The following is a 20,025-nucleotide window of genomic DNA, read 5'->3' on the forward strand; positions in this document are numbered from 1 at the left end:
CCAATTTCCCCAGTGTTTTTTTTTTCTTAATTTCCATACCAACGGTCCAGATCCTGGACTTATTTCGCTGACAGCACTGTGTACATCTGCCAGCTCTATTTGTTTTTTCAGATGTTGTGTGAACAGAAATCTCACAGTTTGTGAATTCTGTAAAAGGAATTGTGTATAATTTAGATTTCCTTTAGCCAATATTCCCTATGTGGCCAGGCTGGCTGTCAGGCTGTACTGCGTCTGCAGTTTGGTGAATGAAAGACTAAATATCATTTAGAGAAACAGGATCTATAATTGCGTAATATAACGTGCAAGTTCAATAAAATACTGATGGACAAACTGGAGCCTGTAGGAGTTAACCCTGGTGTTGACCTCAGTCAAAACTGAAAATGAACAATTTTTTGACGCTTTGATTCTTTTTTAACACTTTGTTGACACTTTTTTTTTATTAGTTTGAGATACTTTTTTTTAATCACTTTTAATTCTTTTTTCCACATTTTCATCATTTTAGTAACACTACCATCAGTATACTGTACACATCACTAACACCAATATATCACCACTAGTTTTACACTATTTTCTTTTTCGAATTCGTGGTCAAGAAACGTAATTTATGAGAAATTATATCTTTTTTTGTTGTTGTTGTTGTTAGGGGGGGGGGGAATAAAACACCCCAAATTCAATAAAGTATATGGAACCATCCATGTAATATTTGGACAATTTGAATGAAAGAATCCCAAATTTCCGATGTCGAAACTTTAAAAAACGGGTCAAATTTGACCCGAGAACGAGAGGGTTAACCACCTCCAGCAGATGGCGGTAGTGTAACACCACGGATGCCTGTTGCTGTTACACGCCGAAGAAGAAGAACAAGCAGCAGAAGAAGAGGAAGGCGGCTCGGGTGGGCCACTGTTATGTTGGTAGGAAGCTGCCTAGATTAGCTTGCTGTACCTGGTGTATTTTTAGTTTCCAAACCGCCACCCGGTAGATGCTGTGCCACAAAAAGCGTGTTTTGTTTCCCTTGCTGTAATTGGAATTAACAGTCAAACGCCATTAAGCAGAAGAAAGCAATACATTTGTAAGGAGGGATATTGTTACGGCTCGGTAGCGTTAGACCTGTTAAGCTCAGCTAATTAGCTAGCAATAGTTAGCTTGTTCAGCGCTCGCGGGATGTCGTACAGGAAAACTTTGAAGCTTGTTTGTGGGCTCGCGGGAGGCTCTGCCGTCTTAGTACTCGCCGCTGCCGCTGCGGACTCCCGCGGGTACTTCGGTGAGCAGCGCGGAGAGGCAGGACGTCGGTGGTCGAGATTCGCCGTTCTTCAAGCTGCGCAGCCGGCGTGGACACCTGCCAGCCACACACCAGCCCCCACTGGACACGCCTGGGACTTTAACTGGGATAAGTAGGTGCCTCTAAGAACAGTAACTAAAATGGACCTTGAAGTAAACCTCTTTGCTTAAAATAGCCTTCTAGCTGTAAATCTTTGCAACGGTATGTGTATCAAAAGTATATTCTAATCTTTCTATTTCAAGAAGCATTTAAAGGTCCAAATGGGTAGTACTCTGGTGGTGCTCTCAACCTAAAGTTATCACATTTCCGATAGCACTTGAAGACATCATGAAGTTGCATGAGCATTGCTGTCGATTAACTGATTATTTGGACGTAATCAATAGCAATCTATTCAGTCCATTGTCCACTCCAAATCTCTGTCAAATATAGGCTACATCAATTTTAATAACAGGCTATCCACCACGGGGAAATTTAGGTTGATTTTGTGAAACGAACGTACACAACATTTCAATATCTTACTAAAATGAGTTGGCGTTTTGGATGCATATTGAATCCGGGGACCATAACTAGGATTTGGGAGATTGAGTCACAATGATGTGAGTTCGGGGAAAGGTTTCTTCAAAACAAAGATGTTTTATAGTGTTATACTCAGTAGAATCATCTTAAATCATAGGGTGTGTCAACCACCCCTCAAGTTAACCATGTCAGACAAAGCCACTCCTAATCTCAAGATCACCTGGTCTTACCTCTGTTTAGGAGAGACCCATCTGCACTGACCAATGGGAAGAAGAAAGAAAACACAAGTGAAGACCCCAGCTCCGAGCAGGACAACGGCAAACCAAAAGCTACACGCAATATTCTCCTCATCAGACACTCCCAGTACATCCTGAGTGGGAACAGCGACAAGGAGAGGATCCTCACCCCGTTAGGTCCGTGTCTCTACTAAAGTCACCTGGAACGTTGAGCAGTCATGTCAGTCACACAAAGGCATTGATGCTTGGATTTAGCTTCATTAAAGTACTGTTGGTGTACTGTACCGCCCTGACAGCAGAGTGATCTCTGTTTTCTTCCCTGTTGTCCTACCAAATGACCGTTTCTCACAGACCAGCCATTAGTTTTTAAAATGACCCCTGTGTCTCCACTCTCCAGGTCGTGAGCAGGCTGAGTTCACGGGAAAGCGGTTGGCAGCGTTGGGACTCAAGTATGATGTTCTGGTCCACTCCAGCATGGCCCGGGCCACGGAGACTGCAAATATTATCAGCAAACACCTCTCAGGTAGTGGATAGAGTCGCACTGTCTAAAACCAGTCTGGAAATATTATATTAGACCTGCACTCACACAGTTGCTGCGTGATATCTCGGCACCATATAGTCCCAAATCATTCCTTTAAGCTACAGTTTCAGTAGGGGCGCTCAGTTGGAAACTTAAACGTAGTCATACTCTTATTTAAATCTCTTGTTATCTTTCAGCGCTGACTAATTGTAGGCCCCTGTGGTGTCTGGCTTGAAGCGTTTTAACCCTAATGTTGTCCTCGGCTCAAATTTGACCCATTTTCAGTTTTTTCATCCCAAAAAATGGGCCTTCAAAATAAGCTGAAAATGTCATCATTAGAAATATCAAACAAGTATGGGGAAAAAATAAAAAAAAGGACCCACTACATTGAAAAAGTGACAAAAATGTCAAAATGTCTCTTGACGGGAAGACAACACAAGGGTTAAATTCTCAATTTCACGATTAAGCCCATGATTCTGTTACCTCAGAAACTACTGGGCTGTACGATAATGCTGCCATCAGGCCGTTACTCTGAGCCCAGTCACACAAAAAAAGACACCTGACACTTTTTGGGGGGGAAACCCCTGTATTCATAATCCCTGTATTCATAACCCCTTTCGTAATCAGTTGTTGTATGCTTCTGTATGGCACACATTAAAGCTGGTGCAGAAATGCCGACCATCACAAATGTATATTAACATTGTTGTTTCGCCCCGAATGTCGTACGGGTCTAGGAGTGGAGCTGGTGAGCTGTGATCTGCTGAGAGAGGGTGCACCCATCGAGCCGGTTCCACCGGTCACTCACTGGAAGCCCGACGCAGTGGTGAGAGAAGCTACACCCACTGTACCTCTAGAGCGTGCTGTAGGCCCGGTATTCCGTATGCTCAGCATAATAATATCCATGTAGTGGATGTTCATTAATATCAAAAAGGCAACTTTAATGTAAGTGTAACCATTAATATTTCCTCCTGAGAGCAGTGCAGCAGCTGTTTTCTCCCCCCCGTGATTCACTGCTGATGTAGCCTCTAGCAGAAGTAACGGTCTTCATGCGGTCGGCCTCATTTTGTTACTGAACTTTTCCATACGTCCCCCACAATGCACTGCAGCATCATGTGTTGACTGTACTGACCGAGGGGCTCGAACAGAACCCTGTCATGTGACAAAGCTGGCTTTCAACCTCTCTACCGTCCTCCAGCAGTACCACGAAGACGGCGCCCGCATCGAGGCCGCCTTCCGCCGCTACATCCACCGAGCCGACGCCAAGCAGAAGGAGGACAGCTACGAGATCATCGTGTGTCACGCCAACGTCATCCGCTATTTTGTCTGCAGGTTGGTTCCCGCCGGCGGACTCTGGTCTCAGCTCAGCTGAGGCCCGAGTGTGGGCTTGCTCTCGCTTTGCTAATCATTGTGTTTAAACTATGCAGCAATTGGTTTTCACACAATAATGTTTTGATCGAGTATTTGCTTCACTTGGGTCATCCTGCTCTTAATATAATTCTTAAAAGAAAATTCCTGTTTATTGTAAATCTTGTAGCTGCTACATCTGGTTGAAAAGCGACATTTAGTACATCTAGTTAGTTTATCCTCCAAATGGCTATTTATGGAACAAAATCACACACAAATCAAATGATTTGTTAAATATACAGTCTAGTTCTCGCTGCTTATCTTTGTTTTTGTTCCCTCAGGGCTCTGCAGTTCCCCCCAGAGGGCTGGCTGCGTATGGGCTTGAACAACGGCAGCATCACGTGGCTCACCATCCGGCCGAGCGGCAGGGTGGCCCTCAGAACCCTGGGGGACGCGGGATTCATGCCCCCGGACAAACTAACACGGACCTGACGGCCCCTACAGCAGGTTTCTGGGACTCTGATGCCCAGTTAGTTGGTCGCAGGGTCAAAGCTCAGTATTCTCCTTAAGTGTCTTGAAAATTACGTTTTTGATGTTTTTATTCTGAAATTGAACTAGCATCATGTAATGAGACTCAGTGGTTGTGATTACTTCCGTGCCATAGAGCGCCAGCAGAAGTGATCAACAGCTGCAGTGAATGTAAACTGAGGATTTTTTCACAAGTGGCTGATTTTTAAACCAAAAAACTAAAAAAAGTTGTATTTGTATAGCTGTTGTAAATGAAAATGTTCTAAGCTTTACACGTGTCATTACAGTTTGAAGTGTGAGGCTTATTGTTGTATGGTGCCGCTGTAGTAAATAAAAGAAACTGATGAAGGGCTCAGTTTGTCGCTTCTTTTAAAAAATAAATTTGAATAGACACATTGGCGGTAAAGTAGGAGTGATGTTTTATTGATTAGTTGAAAGCAAATGAGGTCTAGACATACAGAAAGAATTTACCATGAACATTATTTTTTATAAAGCACAGAATGCGCAAAGCACAAGCATGTTTTAAGTTTTTTAGGTGCATTTTTGCAAAGTTCCACATTCATAAACATTCAGAGACCAGATTCCGATCTGTTGTCACTTGAGAGCACAAGGATGACAATACAATCTTCTCAGGGAAGTAGTTTGTGCTCTCGGATAAAGGTTTAGTTCACAAAAAAATATACATTCAGAACACTTTTTCAACCAAAGAGTGGCAATTTGAATATTTAAAATGATTGGCTTTGTCCTAGACATTGCTGATAAGCCCTCATACAGCAGTGAATTTATGCCTAAATTACAAATTTGTATAGAGCAGGTTCTTGTACATTCAAAATACTACCATTATACTACCATTAACATGTTTCAGAGAACTGCAAAAACCGGCAACATACGTTTTCTGTAAGCCAATTTAAACCACCTAAGAGATTGACAACTTTGGGCATCAAAGCTCCATTAAGCAATAGTTCCCACTGGAAATCAATATCCAACTCTATGTAGCTCTCAGCTAATCAGTCAGGTTCTCTGTAAGCTTAAGGCAGTTTCTTTGTCAGCTAGATAATATTGTCATAGTTAAATAATTGCATCAGGATTCAGTTGCCGTTGAGTTAGTCTTTCTGCCCTCTAGTGGTTAGAAATGGCCTATGACAGCTTAAAGACTGGACAACTGGGAGGTTTAGACCCAGACCAGACCAATTTGAAATTACAGTTTGCTGATGGGGGGGGGGGTTTGTCATTCATACTCACAATGTGGGAGATGCTTCAGAGAAAGAAAGTTAAAATAAATTGTTCAGTCTAAGGCCGCCGGTAGTGGCAGAAAAAAGCCCAGACATGTCCAGGAACCGCCGAGAAAAGATAAATGTATGCATTTTATTGAAGAACAAAATAAAAACAAACAAACATGGAAGATCTTAGTCTAATCAGTTTTTTTTCACGTATGAGCTAGAGAACGTGTGTCCAAACTGACAGAGAACTCGTCCATCACTTCAGAAAATTAAGGCAATTCCTGAACTGAAGATAACATAGTTTAAACACCATTAATAAAAACATTTAAATTTTGTGCTACTGACCCAACATACAAAAAAAATAACTTTTTAAAATATTGACATTTTACTTTTTTTTTCTCAAAAGGAAAATCCTCAGTGCCATAATTCTGTTGAGGATAGTTTTAGTGATGAACTAACTTTGGGGAGTGTGGCTTGTATTCACAATATTCAAAAAAGTTGACTCAGGCTATGATACAGGTGCTTCACACTTGCCACAAATAACGTTACCATCAATTCAACATGGTGCACACCCATACAGAACAGACATTGGCGAGGTTTTCTTTTCACGAGTGTACATCACAACCCAACGTGATGAGAATTCCTGTATTACAAAGGAGCAGTACCATAAACCATTAATACAAATCTTCCAGACACTTGTGCATATTTCTGTTAGGTAAGTGGTTTCTGAGCTCTGGTGCAGCTGGATTTGTATTGGGAAGGCGGCAGGGCGGGGCTAGGGCTTAGAGATGGCATGGCCGTAGTAGTGGGGGGTAGGTGGGGGGAGGAGTAGGCAGTTAGACCGATGGCTCGTTCAAGTGCTTGAGGCGGATGCGCTGGATGTAGCTAGCGTTGGCAGGGCTGTAGCGGCCGGGGCTGAAGTCTGTCGGGGCGGCGTGCCGGGCGGGACTGGAGCGGCCGGTGGGTGACATCAGGACCGGGGAGCCGGGAGTCTGATGCTGCATCCTGAGTCGTGGTCTTACCACCGCAGGGCTGGGCCAGCTGGAGGACACACATCAACGCCAGTCAGTGTTCACTTCTAGAGTACGTTGCTACAAATACTGAAAAGGTAAAAGAAGTACGGATTCTACTGTCCCAGAGCCCCCCCCCCGGCCCCAGCCTAGCTGCACAGTGACAGGGTTGTTCATTAACACCAGTGACTGAACAGTGCTGCACCTGGTGCTGAGATGGATGCCTTTTCCCTTCTGTTAGTAAAAAATGCACACACACTGAATCCCCACGCATGTTTCACTGCCATCATCAGCTCCTTTGCTTGGACTTTCACTTAGATTTTTTAATACCATTTTTTTTTAATCCATCTTAACAAAAAATTACAACATTAAACATAAAAAAACACTCGCGCCTCTACAAAGCCGATCATAAGCATTATTAGATCTTAGTACAACCACGCTGCATGCTTATTTGCTGATGCTGATGAGATTCACTCCTTAGATATTGAAATTTGATATTAAATGACGAGGCATTTTTTCAATAGTCTATTATAGAGGCAATTCAGTCGGTCCTGAAAGTATCGGAGTTCAGTACCCAGCCCGAGGGCTGTCATTTTTCACCAAGACATGGGACAGATGATCTTGTCTACAAAAACCTGACACTTCTTCTTGAAAAACCTGAAGAGCGCAAAATAATAAAAGGGTCATGCTCGTTTGTCTTTTCATATTTATTCTCTGGAACAAAACACTTCTGGCATTTCACCTCACTACTAATTTCTCTACAACGCTCCTGTTTTTTAATTATTGTGTTTCTGTTTAAAGGACTTTAAGTTTCCTATGTTCAATTTGTATTTTTATACATTTTATTTATCAGAACTTTAATATATTTTGATGTTCTGTTGTGACAATAAAACTAATTATTATATTATTTGAGTGAGGACTCAAATAACTAACGTTAGAGAAATCTGTTTATGTTTAACGCGGTTCTGGATTTTAAAAATATAATTTAAAAATATATATTGGCCGATATATCGGAATATCGGATGTTTAAATAACCAAATATTTGTATCGGCCTTAAAAATCCTTCATCGGTCGGACTATGAACTGTGGGTAATTCCCTTTGGTGAAGTCTGCATCGATGCAGTTCACAGCGAAGGCTCGGTAAGGGTGTACTCACACCCCCCACGCCCTTCGACATTCCACATTAAGACGACCAAAGCCCTTCTGAATTTTGCAAGAATGTGCACCAGAGTCCGTGATTTCTAAACTATTTAGAAACTTTTCAAAGCGCTGTATACCTTGAAACCAATAACCGGCCCATGTCGACTCTGCACCAGACATCTGTGTTGAACCTCTGCTCTACTAACCCCCGACGTCCAGCGGCAGCAGAACGGCTGCGTGTCGGCCCCGTGCTCCCCCGTCTGTCAGCACCCACCAGGTCCACATTTGTTGCGTAACCACTGCGGCCATGACTGACAGCTGAAATCTCGAGGACCCACGAGATCTCGCAAATTCACGTAGAATAGAACCACAAAACCACCACCAGCTTGTTTCCGTCCAGGAGTGTGAAGGGGGGGGGGGGGGGGAGAAAACAACTCTGTGCTGTTTTCTATGTGTACTGCAGGTAGATATGATCCGTCGTGAGTATGCTCTTTTTTATTTTGATATTAAATAGACCGTGATGTTTTATTTTGTTTCTGTGCTCAACTTCCTGTCCAGCACTATCTGCCGTGTGCCGAGCCGCTGCGGAGCTCTCCGGCATCCGGAAAAAATAGAAGCTCTGGGTCTCTGGGACCGCCGGAGCTGGGACGGAGTTGGGACGCAGACGCTCAGCAGTCAGTGGAAATACACACATCGACTTTAATGGAAACCTAATGACTCCGCCGCCGTTCCGGAGCGGATCCGCAGACGTTCCGCAATCAGTGGAAATTAGGAGTAACAACTAGCCTCCTTTATGTGACCATCATTTTGGTCATTTAGAGGAATATTACAAGCTATATTAAGTAACATTTTTCAGACAAATCAAATTTTGCGGAGTCACGATCGTCCATGCGTTAGTCATTTCCTATTTCAGATAGTTGGCCAGACAAACAACGTCAGTGTGGTGTAGGACGACTGTATGAACACCGTCAGAGGACACAGACTAATAGAAAAGCATATTCAGACAAAGAATGTACACATGTAAATGTAGTCACTGATCCCATGGTCTGACAACAGAGGCCATGTATTTAACAAAATGAGCTCTGACAAAGAATCGTTTCCCCACACAATAAATATGTATTACAGTGTTTAGCCTTCAAGCTGATAATCCGATTTAATCAGCCACTGAGACCAAAACCCTCACTCTTTAGGCCAGGACAAAACACAGTAAAACCAGTAGACCAATAATAGAGAATAATACGCATCGCAATAAAATGTCTGCTGCGCCTACTAACCTCTGCATGTCGGCCGCCGAGTACGCCGTCATTGTGCTCTTCCACTTATGAATGCTGGGATACTTCTGGGGATCGACGTCTAAGCCTTCTATCGCTGAAAAGACCTCTCTGTCCAACTTGGATGGTGAATCCCTGTAAAATCACAGCACATTAATCTACTTTTATGTATTAGCATTGCCACTCATAGGTTTGTCAGCTGGTGCCACAGTATACTTGTCTGGACTAGAATTAGAAACTATAGTTCCCCAAAACTATTAGACAGGACTCGCTACTTTGTCTGATGGTTCTGACACACCATCTTAACATTATCGGGGACACTTTCTATAGTAGCTATAAGTTCCCTCAACATCATTGGTCTCTGCAGAGAAACTAGTGTGACTCACCCATCAATGAAAAGTCCTCTTCTAACGTGCTGCGGGGTCCTGGGTAGGAAGTCGTTGGAGTTATCTAAGGACTTATAGGAAGAGCCAGAGGATCCTGAGCTGCTTAGGTCCCTCCCCCCATGGTCCCATGACTTGGACCTAGCACAGAAGTTGCGCCCCCCTGCCGCTGACCCCCTAGTCCTGCCCAGCACCTCCAGGCTCTCCTCTGCTTCAAAGTACTCCTCTGAGCTGCCACTGCTGCGCCTCTCCTCTGCCCCTCCGCCCTCTGTTCTCCAGCCTGGCCCCTCCACGCTCTCGCCGTCCGGACCGCTGTGACCCAGAGACAGGCGGCCCAGCCCGGAGCTGACGTCTATGGCCGAGGAGGAGCTGGACGAGTCCCGGAACTCCCTATGCCGGCTCCCGCCGCTGAACCTCCGCTCCCTGCAGCCGGCGGGGCTGTCCAGCGGCTCTTGCAGCGACATGCGCTCAAACTCCACCATGAGGTTGGAGATGGGCGACAGCAGGCAGGAGGATGGGGAGGTGCGGGGCGTCGCCTTGTCTCCGTTGTGAGTCCTATCCCTAGGGGAGGAGGAGGAGCACACCCCGTTTTTGCAGACGACGCCGGGCGACAGGAGGCCGTCATCGCAGCAGCACAGCAGGTCCTGCCCGGCCGCCGTCTCGATCAGGTCCGCCCCACGGTGGTGCAGGGCCATGGGCAGGATGTGATGGCACTCGCGGCCACCCACGGCTCCCTTCAGGCCGTCCATGGACGCAGCGGAGGACGTGATGCTGGTGAGCGCTGCGTTCTGCCGGTTCTTCATCTCCTCGAGGCTGATGTCATCACCCTCGTCTAGGAAGGCACCAACAGAGATGGAGTTGCAGAACTTTTTGGGCTTGCCTGCAACCAGGGATGATGAATGACCAAAACAGACTTAAACCCAGTCATTATTACAATGTAATCTTATCATAAATCTTCCTGGCGGGAGATTACGCAGATTTGCAAAAATCATTTCCATTTCATATCTTATTGTATCATACAAGAGGCTATAAGTAAAAATACTGATTAGGCGACAATGCCAAATAACAGATTCAGTCAGAGAAGATGACCTAGAATGCATGCAGTGCATTTCTTGTTTTAGCAATTTATACTTTTTTCCAAGACTTGTAGCTTTCCTGATTTAGAACAGGTGAAGGTACCTGGAGAGGGGGTCTTGAACCTGTTGCTGGTCTCATTCTCCCCAGCCTCTTCATAAGTCCGTGGGCTGAAATCCTTCTTGCTCAGGTACTCGTCCAGCTTGCGGAGTCCCTCAGTAGAAGACATATCCACAAAACTGTCCAGAAAATCCCAGTACTCAGCCCATGGGTGGCCCATCTCATGAGCCAGGTCTCTGGAGATGAAGGATGACTTATGAGTTTGATTATTACACATCACAATTCAGCCATTTCTCTTAATTTATTAGTAAAAACTTGTTGTTGTTGGTGTTTTTGTTGTTGCTAGAGCGTGAATAAATCTTTCACTGATTTAGATTTAGAATAATCTGCTGTCCAATGGACCACTAATCAGATTTAGGGTGTAGGGGTGTAATGCCAAGCAAGCCATGGTCTTCATACGTTTTCAATGCACACTTCTCCTTGTGACGCAATGAAGTGGAGACACAAAGGATTTACACTCAGCGTGCCAGTTTATTAAGTAAATCTTGCTTATAATAATAGTGTAATACAAACAGCCCTAGGATAGATTCAGCCTTCATGAAGGTTAACCTTTTTGTTGACATTGTTTTACAGAAAGTGTTGACTCAACTGTGCAGACATTTTGGAGGCTGCAGTTTGTGGTGCAATTGAATTGTACTGACAGGTGTTTCTATTATTGTGTTCAGCCTTTTTACATGAAGGAGAGTAAGCTGAACTGTGTATATGAGGAGAGAGAGAGAGAGGAGAGAGAGAGAGGAGAGAGAGAGAGAGAGAGAGAGAGAGAGAGAGAGAGAGAGAGAGAAGATGACATTTCACAAAAGGCTGAACCAGGTTTGCACCCAGGGTGTGTAGTACATGACGCAACACGTCTATAATCCCCAAAGACACGTTTATCCAGCTAGTGCAAAAACTATTTCCTGCAGTGTATTGTCTTTATGCATCACAGTCGACTGCAGTAAGCCCAGTAGAATCACCCTTCAGTAGTCTTAAAAACATCTTTCAGAATATAGGCTACATAGGGGTTTTGGACATACCTGCCCACTCTCTCTGCCCCGCGGTCAGGATCAGACTTAAGAATGTGGTGGAGGAGCACCGCCCGGTCTCTGGGCGGCGTCTTCCAGGACCGACGAAAATCATCTGCCTACAGGAGAAAACAACATGTGCTGGTCACTAAAAGGTTATTTAAGATGTGGTGATGGACATGAGCAAACAGAGACATGTACTCAGGTAAAGAACTTGCTTTAGAAGGACTCAGCGGGCCAGCGAAGGCTGTGACAGTCATCACGGGATCCATAGGGCTTCTTTTATGAAGCTGCATCAGCGAGAGACTTTCTGAGGACTCAGGTGACCACAGACCACCAATGATTGGCTGGGAGGTGTTGTCCGTTGCCCTCAGCAACGGAACGAAGCAGCGGTCTATGAGACAACACAAAAAGTTTAAGTTTAGAACGATGGACAAGACTTTTATCCACAGCACTACAGAACCATGGCCGCATAGCTTTTCAACGAGGCTGGCAGCAGTGGGAATCAAACTTTAAGCCGGAGGTATGAGTTTTTTTTAACATTAACATGCGTTCCCCCAGCCTGCCTATGGCCCCCCAGTGGCTAGAAATGGAGACAGGCGTAAACCGAGCCCTGGGTATCCTGCTTTGCTTTTCAGAAAAAGAAAGCTCAGATTGGCCGATCTGGAATCTTGACCCTTATGAGATCATAAGGGGTAAGGTTAACTCCCCTTTCTACCTTGCCCCCCCCCCCTCCTATAAAAGAGACTTCAGATACAGTATTAGGGACCACTAAGGTCTATATAAAAGAGACTTCAGATTCAGCATTAGGGACCACTAAGGTCTATATAAAAGAGACTTCAGATACAGTATTAGGGACCACTAAGGTCTATAAAAGAGACCTCAGATACAGTATTAGGGGACCACTAAGGTCTATATAAAAGAGACTTCAGATACAGTATTAGGGGACCACTAAGGTCTATATAAAAGAGACATCAGATACAGTATTAGGGACCACTAAGGTCTATATAAAAGAGACTTCAGATACAGTATTAGGGACCACTAAGGTCTTATAAAAGAGACTTCAGATACAGTATTAGGGACCACTAAGGTCTATATAAAAGAGACATCAGAGACAGTATTAGGGGACCACTAAGGTCTATATAAAAGAGACATCAGATACAGTATTAGGGACCACTAAGGTCTATATAAAAGAGACTTCAGATACAGTATTAGGGGACCACTGAGGTCTATATAAAAGAGACTTCAGATACAGTATTAGGGGACCACTAAGGTCTATATAAAAGCATCCAAAGAGCACCGTGTCATGGGACCTTTAACACAAAATCTAATTTAGTGTGCTGTTAAATGTCTGTTGCATATGGTGCTGTCAGTCTGTACACATGACAGTGAGCAAAGATAAACATGGTTCAGAACTTCATGCCAAATGCCATACTCGTGCCCAATTCAGTACAGAACCATTTACCCAACTTTTTCACACCCCAGACTGACTCAGGGGATTGAACAAAAACACACAACTAGAGCTGTGAGGTGAGTTACACTAAAAACTTATGGTTTATTCAATCGTACCTACGGCCAGTCAATAAAGGAACTGTGCACTGACCCGACTGCACCAGTTCATTGCACCTCAGCCGACTGATGATGTTTTTAGCCTAATTCCTTCTATCAGCCTACATGGCTAACATCATAAAAATCAACGTTGACTCGCACAGCCAAATTCCAACTGGTGGATGCAACATGTTGCTTCTATTTAACCAGGCCTCTCTCTGTGTCAAAGTACACTAAATGGCACTTGCCTGTGTCCTTCAGGAACCAGGGGGAGAATAGGAACACAAAACCAGTAATGCTGTAAGAAATGTGTGTGTCCTTACCCTCCAAATAGTCAATTATCTTCTGCTTCACTTCTTGTGTTTTATTTTTTCTGCTACAAATAAGCTGTGGAAGAGAAAAGAAAAAAGAAGAATGGTGGATATACAATATGTACAGCTGACAGAACAACTGCCGCTGGATTAGCGGGGGAAAGAATTTTGCTAACGCCCGTCTAAATTTAGACTTCAATGTGCAGTGAGGTATTGTTGCCAAAAGATTTAAAAAGCAAGCTTAAAAAGGTCACTGCTTCAAAACCTGTGGGAGTAGCATAACTGTACCTCCCTCAGCAACAACTGCCAGGATACCAGTGTTCAGCAGAACTGCGTGAGGCTGAGAAGCTGCTAGACAGCTCCCATATGTACACATTCATGAATATTTTCTGTGTAATAACCCCGAGCAACGACCACCCAGGCTATGCTGACGGTTTCTCTTACTCAGCGTGCTTGTTACTACGCTTAATAAAAGTCAAAAAATAAAACTCCTTACATCACAAGGCTTGTGGCCATCCTTGTTCTTACGGTTCTTATCGCTGTCAGGGTGCGAGCACAGGACGTTGACCACGTCTGGGCACCCAAACTTACAGGCAAAGTGCAGCGGTGTTTCAAAGCCCTGGAATACAAAAGACACACAATGAAAAGAATAGAAAAGACAAAATCAAAATAATTTAATCTAATCTGATTTAGCTGGTGTGTTAAAAGAACTGACAGCCTTATCTGGAGTGTTGAGGTAAAGATCTACAATGTAGCGGATACGTTTCTGCAGCATGTCTTCCTTGTCGTCTGGATACATGAGGCGCATAAATTCGGGGTTTTCCAAGGTGTCCAGCAGCAGCTGGGCGATGGCTGCCTGGTTCTCCTTGGCTGCCACGTGCATTACGTTGTACCTGCAGCCCTCCTAACCAGACAAAACAGTGAAACAACTGCATGGATCAGGACATAATCCTTTGCAATCTCCTGTCAACAGGAAAGGACGATTAATTTTCTCCAAAAGCAGCATCTGACCTTAATTACACCGATGTTTGGTGTTTTTTGCCCCCAACATCTCCTTCCAGGCAGAGTGGAAGTGATTATGGTTAGGGTTATGGTTAGCTGCCTGGAAGGAGACGCTGGAGGCAAAAAACAATCGAGCAACTTCAGCTGCTGAATTGTGACACCCCTAATGTTAAGGAAACTGGTTCAGAAAGTTGCAATAAATAGTCAATCTGAGACTAGGTCCACCAGGACATTATTCCCTCACCTGCACAATAATGGGATTATCCCCTGAGCCAATGAGATAGCGCGGGTTGCTCCAGACCAGCTCGCTAAAGGCCACTTCGTCGCCTTTCTCTACAGCTTTCCTCAATTTGGCGTTCAGGTCCTGGGTGCGTGGGCTCTTGAAACTGTTGGCCCGCTCCCGGTTGATGGTATCAACCTCCATATTGTCTGATGTGGAGAGGGAGAAGAAAGTGTTCCGTGCATCTGCCGTTTTTTCTGTTTGTGTCAGATACCAATAACCAGACAAAACTTGGGAAGAATGATGGATCTCCCCATTACATACACAGTGGATTAATTGTCCTACCAATAAAGATCGGCTTTGCACTGCTCTATCAGGCAATAAAAGACAGAAATGCAGAAAAATTAGAGACAATTAACATGTCATAACTAAAAAATGTTAGTTAAAAAAATGTGGTCTTGCTTACAGCAAGGATTCAAAGTGCGACCGTTTGAATTGGTAAACTCATGCAATGTTGTAGCCTTAGCATGATTCTTTTAATTATACAGCGAAAGGAGACAATTTACTCCAGTTTTGATCCTGCTGCTCTCTGTTGAACGTGTTTCTGACCTTCTGGACAAAAGGAGCAATGTGCCATACCATGATGAAACCTAGATTGTAGTATTTTTTTTTTTTTTTACAGACAAGTATCTACTTACCTTTACCAATGACCAGGCCTGGTTTGACAGGAGATACACAGGGTGTACATTTGTTGGGAGAGGGGATGTAGTCGCAGATCCCCTTAGCAAACTTCTCAGCATCCAAACGGTTGGGAAAGGCTTTAAAGCGGGCTCCCTTCATCATCTTAACAGCTTGAAGGGCATCTTTCTTATCTGTGTATACATGTGCTCTCTCTGTAAAAAGAAAACAACACTAAAAATCAGCTTTTCTTTCCATTGTTTTTTAACATTGCTGAGATGTCATGTTTCATTTATTACATTATTTGTTAATGTGGCTTTCTAACTGGTGGTTGAGGGACTTTTCCCCTCCTTTCCTTATTTGTCCAGTCAGCCTATTAAGTCATCTTTTGAAGAGGATATACAAAGTGCAATAAAAGCCCTGACAGGTTAACAACACCAGGACTGACTTTTGTGGTAGCTCAATATTAAAGGTGTGCTAAGTGATGTCACACGTGTTTTAGGCTACATTATTTGTTGTCACATACAGTAACATCTCCTCACTATCTGCTAGCTGCCTGTCTCCAGAGGACACTGTAAAAAACATCTCCTCACTATCTGCTAGCTGCCTGTCCCCAGAGCACACTGTAAAAACATCTCCTCACTATCTGCTAGCCACCTATCCCCTGAACACACTGTAAAAAAAGAAAACGAGACGTGGTCTCTAGACATCACAGGGTCTACAAACAGCGGGAAAAAAACAAACTGTGCCAACCTGCACCACAAAGCATACACAACCAATGTCCCAGCATTCCAGCCAATAACGACAAGAAGAAGTAACGTCCCCCAACATGGCTTAGCACCTTTAATTTAGAGCAGTTCTCTATTCCAGACAGTTCAGGCAGTCCTACTGCCTTGCTGCTCACCACATAAGAAATACCAACACATGTTTTTGTCCCCTAAATGTGGAGGTCCGACTACAGCAGCAGCAAGTACTCCTAAACAAATACAGAAACTTGACAAACACAGTCGATTTAAACAAACAAGTAACATCTTTAAAAGGTGGACTTTAGCCTGAAGTCAGTAGGGAGCCCAAAGTTGAACCTATCATACTTATGAGTATTTTCTAAGTCTGAGATAATGAGAAACATTAAAGAATTAATCCATTGACAAAATTGTGGATGATAAATTGAAATAAATTGAATCTTCATATTTGCATCATGTACGTTTCCATCCAGTAGTTACACGAGATGGAATCAACCACAACTATTTGTTTCTAGTGTATTTATGTGATAGTGGACAGTTGAGGGGTGAAAGGAAACAAGTGGGAAGAGAAAAGGAGAATGACATGCAACACAGGTCCACAGGACACAGCTGGAATAAAACGGAGGATGTTGGGATTACAGTAAATGGTATGTGCCTTAAGCACTATGCCACTCAAAAAAAATCATTCCTCACTAGGATTATTAACACTTCTGACAATATAAAAACAATAAGTATTAAGTGTGAATCAACTCATTTGCCATGTGAAATGATGCTGGCTTTGCAACTACATATGAACTTGAGTTATGGTTTAAAAAGGTATTTTTTTCTTATAATTATCTAAACTCTTTGCTGTGATTCCCAAATTTAAGACCACCTGGCAAGTGATCTTGAACTGTGATGTAACTTTTGCGAACTCTCAGTATGTAACAGTGAAATTTATAGGACACAACACTAAATAACAAGCTGAGTCTGTCTTACCATTTCTAGCCAAAACATCCTCCCACAGCGGACATACGCCATAATAAAAGGTTGGGGACAACGGCTTTGAAGGGGTCTCTGTTTTGGACTGAGAGTTAGTCCCTTCCGCAGAGCTGTTTGAGGCCGTCTTTACTGAGATCTCCTCTTCCTCTGGAGGGTTGAGACCCACACCGTAGCCAAAGTCCAACTCTTCGCTGGCAGCTTCAGTGGGGTTGCTGCTTGTTGCAGCAGTAGTGGGTGCAACAGCAGATGTGGCACATGACACAGATTTGGCGTCATCAGCAACAGAGGCGCGCTGTCCGAGACGCCCGACAAAGAGGCGTTGTCCAATTCAGCGGCACAGCTCTCTGACCCGGCCAGGACTCGGGCTAACTTCCTCTCAAAGGTGGCTCGGGTGGTAGCGGTGATTGGACCGCACTTGACTTCTGCTCTGGCAAACTCCTCACGCAGTTCATCGGCACTCAGCCCCCTCAGCCTGCTCAGAACAGCCTCCATGCTTCAGCTCCCTACAACACACCACACCATACACTTCAGCAAATTTGACCAGCAGTTGTTGATGAACTAAATGACCACCGTGTAGGAAAATGGGATACTTGGGTCTTTTTTTAGTGTTTGCTGTTGCACATCAAGAATCATACTTTTGTAGTTTCAAATAATACTTTGGCACCGTTACCGAGTTGGAATTCTTCACAAATTATTTCTTTTACTTGGGAATGTCAATTAAAAAGTACAGTTCCATGTAAGGCAACGCAGCTTTATTTGAATAGCACATTTCCACATCAGGGCAATTCAAAGTGTAGACTATAATAACCAGCCTCACTACCATGACTTAGAAATAACAACCATACATTCAGAAAGAACACTGTATGTAGACTCCTTTAAATAGTCGGAAGATGTAACTTTATTTAGTTTGGTATTATTTAGCATACACTATAGCTTGGCCATCACCAATATTAGCAGATGAAGTGAGCTCAGTAGGTTTTTATTTCCACTATATTCCCTATAGCCATCCATGCTGTGTATGTTAATATAAAATGCCGTCTATCCTTTTTTTTAATGCAACAAGCTGCCACACATTGTAAAATACAATACAGATGGATTCTACCAACAACTTAACCCCTGCCCTTCAGTGGCGAGTATTTCCATGTAGGCTGCACAAATCTCTTGCATCTCTAGCTCATGTGTATACTCATCAGCTAACGTTACAAAGTCTTTTACAAATACAATGTACAATCCCTGTAATACAATAAGGAGGAACTAAAGTTTCAGACACCCACAATATTAACCCAACGCTTTATATCTTATCATACTGAACCACTAGACTTGGACTAGCATCGGCTAGCTAGCTTGCTAACCAACAAGTCATCTTTAGCAGCTGGGGAATGTGCCTGACATAGCTAGCATGAGGGAATCTGCCCAGATGAAAATCTAGACGGACAGAGTAAAGGACACAACTTTGGGTTGGAATATTAATGATCACAAATATATAGAGAAAACCGGATAAATTATAACAATATGAGTCGGTTCATTCGCATGATGTCACGCCCAAGTATGTAACTCGAGGTGGGTTTTCAGGCTGTAACGCAACAAATTTGATACGTCTTCGTGGTGATAATGCCGATAAAAAATATCCGTGTACGTGATGACATCTGGTAGCAAATGTGTCCCTATACTTACCAAGGAACATGTTTATTGAATATACGCGGATCTATGGGAAACCGTTATTAGTTTTACACAGATAAACTGTTGGATAGACACAAAGCTGAAGACGGTCTGGAATAGTCTCATTGTTTACAACGTGTTCTGCGCATGCTCAGTTTCAAGGGAGGGCGCACGCTGCATTCCAGAACTGTGGGAAAACTCAAATCAGACGACCTGACGGAGACAGGCGCCGAACCTAAAGTGAATTGTCACATCTCTATGAAAAAAACACTAAGCAGAGATAAATTAGATAGATGGCAACCGGCATGTGACAATGTACTGACAAACGTCACTGCTGAACTCCTTCCACATTACCCAACTTTTCGTATCATGGCCGTATATTGTCAGTTATAATACTCACATAAAACATCAGTCAAAATGACTTGCTGGTCCTTGAGGCTAACACAGTATGCAACTAATTTGCATGTGCATGAAGTTACGATCAATAGCAAACTACTCGTAACATTAGCTGTTTAAAGCAATATCAGAGCAAAAACAAAAGCTATTCTTTCTTGAGTTGTGCATGGCAATTCATTCCATTCACACAAAACTGAGTTGTAACGTTATATTTCCTACATGTTCTTCTATAATTGAACGCGTGTTTATGAAAGAATGGATATCTGGGTTCATCACTCCTCGATGATAAAAACAAAACAAAAATCCAAATAATTACAATTGTATTTTGAGGACGTCTCTTATGTTTACGTACTTTCCCGAAAGCCTGAACGTAGCATCATGCTGTCCGCGACTGGCTAATCCAAACACGATAACCTAGCAAACTCAGGTCTAGGTTTTTATGATTAACACATTTACCTATTTAAAATAAATGCAAGTAACATATTGGTGGATTTTTTTTGCCGGTACAAAGACAATGCTAAAATGTTTTCGTGTTGGCACAGTTTCACGTTTGCCGGCCAATTCAATCAGGCATATGAGAGGCCAGCCAACAGCAAGACGTGACGTTTCTCAAGATAGTCGTACACATAGACATATAAAGAGTAGACGCCGCATTGGCAGCTCAGTAGCGGTCGATGCGGCGTCTACTCTTTATATGTCTATGGTCGTACAGACACTGAAAGCAATCATTCCCACAAACAGTTCACCGTCCGTTAAAGAAGGAAAGACAATTAAAGTGACGTCCTTTAGCTACTCAATTCAACTCAAGGCTACTCTCTAACGGTCGGGGTTGTCTTCGCTTTAAG

At 43.5% G+C, this 20,025-nt stretch overlaps 2 protein-coding genes across 5 annotated transcripts; one reads left to right on the forward strand and one right to left on the reverse strand.

Moving 5' to 3' along the window:
• The first annotated feature begins 860 nt into the window (after window positions 1-860).
• On the forward strand, window positions 861-4,774 carry pgam5 (PGAM family member 5, serine/threonine protein phosphatase, mitochondrial). Of its 4 annotated transcripts, none has more exons than XM_032515110.1 (6): window positions 861-1,391; window positions 2,036-2,208; window positions 2,429-2,554; window positions 3,280-3,374; window positions 3,747-3,880; window positions 4,237-4,774. In XM_032515110.1, exons 1-6 carry the CDS (start codon window positions 1,162-1,164, stop codon window positions 4,385-4,387), a joined length of 909 nt encoding a protein of 302 aa, XP_032371001.1. In that variant the 5' UTR covers window positions 861-1,161; the 3' UTR covers window positions 4,388-4,774. The 4 variants fall into 4 exon arrangements, with proteins under 4 accessions (XP_032371001.1, XP_032371002.1, XP_032371003.1 ...); XM_032515111.1 differs by having other exon boundaries at window positions 3,750-3,880; XM_032515112.1 differs by having other exon boundaries at window positions 3,286-3,374.
• A 51-nt stretch (window positions 4,775-4,825) lies between these two features.
• Window positions 4,826-17,617, reverse strand: ankle2 (ankyrin repeat and LEM domain containing 2). Its single transcript, XM_032515109.1, is given in 14 exon segments — window positions 4,826-6,454; window positions 6,456-6,684; window positions 9,068-9,199; window positions 9,451-10,327; window positions 10,627-10,817; window positions 11,655-11,761; window positions 11,861-12,036; window positions 13,514-13,577; window positions 13,998-14,120; window positions 14,217-14,405; window positions 14,748-14,932; window positions 15,422-15,616; window positions 17,123-17,416; window positions 17,419-17,617. Coding segments are annotated over 14 exon segments (2,997 nt in total). The 3' UTR covers window positions 4,826-6,418.
• Between the last annotated feature and the right edge of the window lie 2,408 nt (window positions 17,618-20,025).

The sequence above is a fragment of the Etheostoma spectabile genome, chromosome 5, assembly GCF_008692095.1.
Source record: "Etheostoma spectabile isolate EspeVRDwgs_2016 chromosome 5, UIUC_Espe_1.0, whole genome shotgun sequence".
NCBI lineage: Eukaryota > Metazoa > Chordata > Actinopteri > Perciformes > Percidae > Etheostoma > Etheostoma spectabile.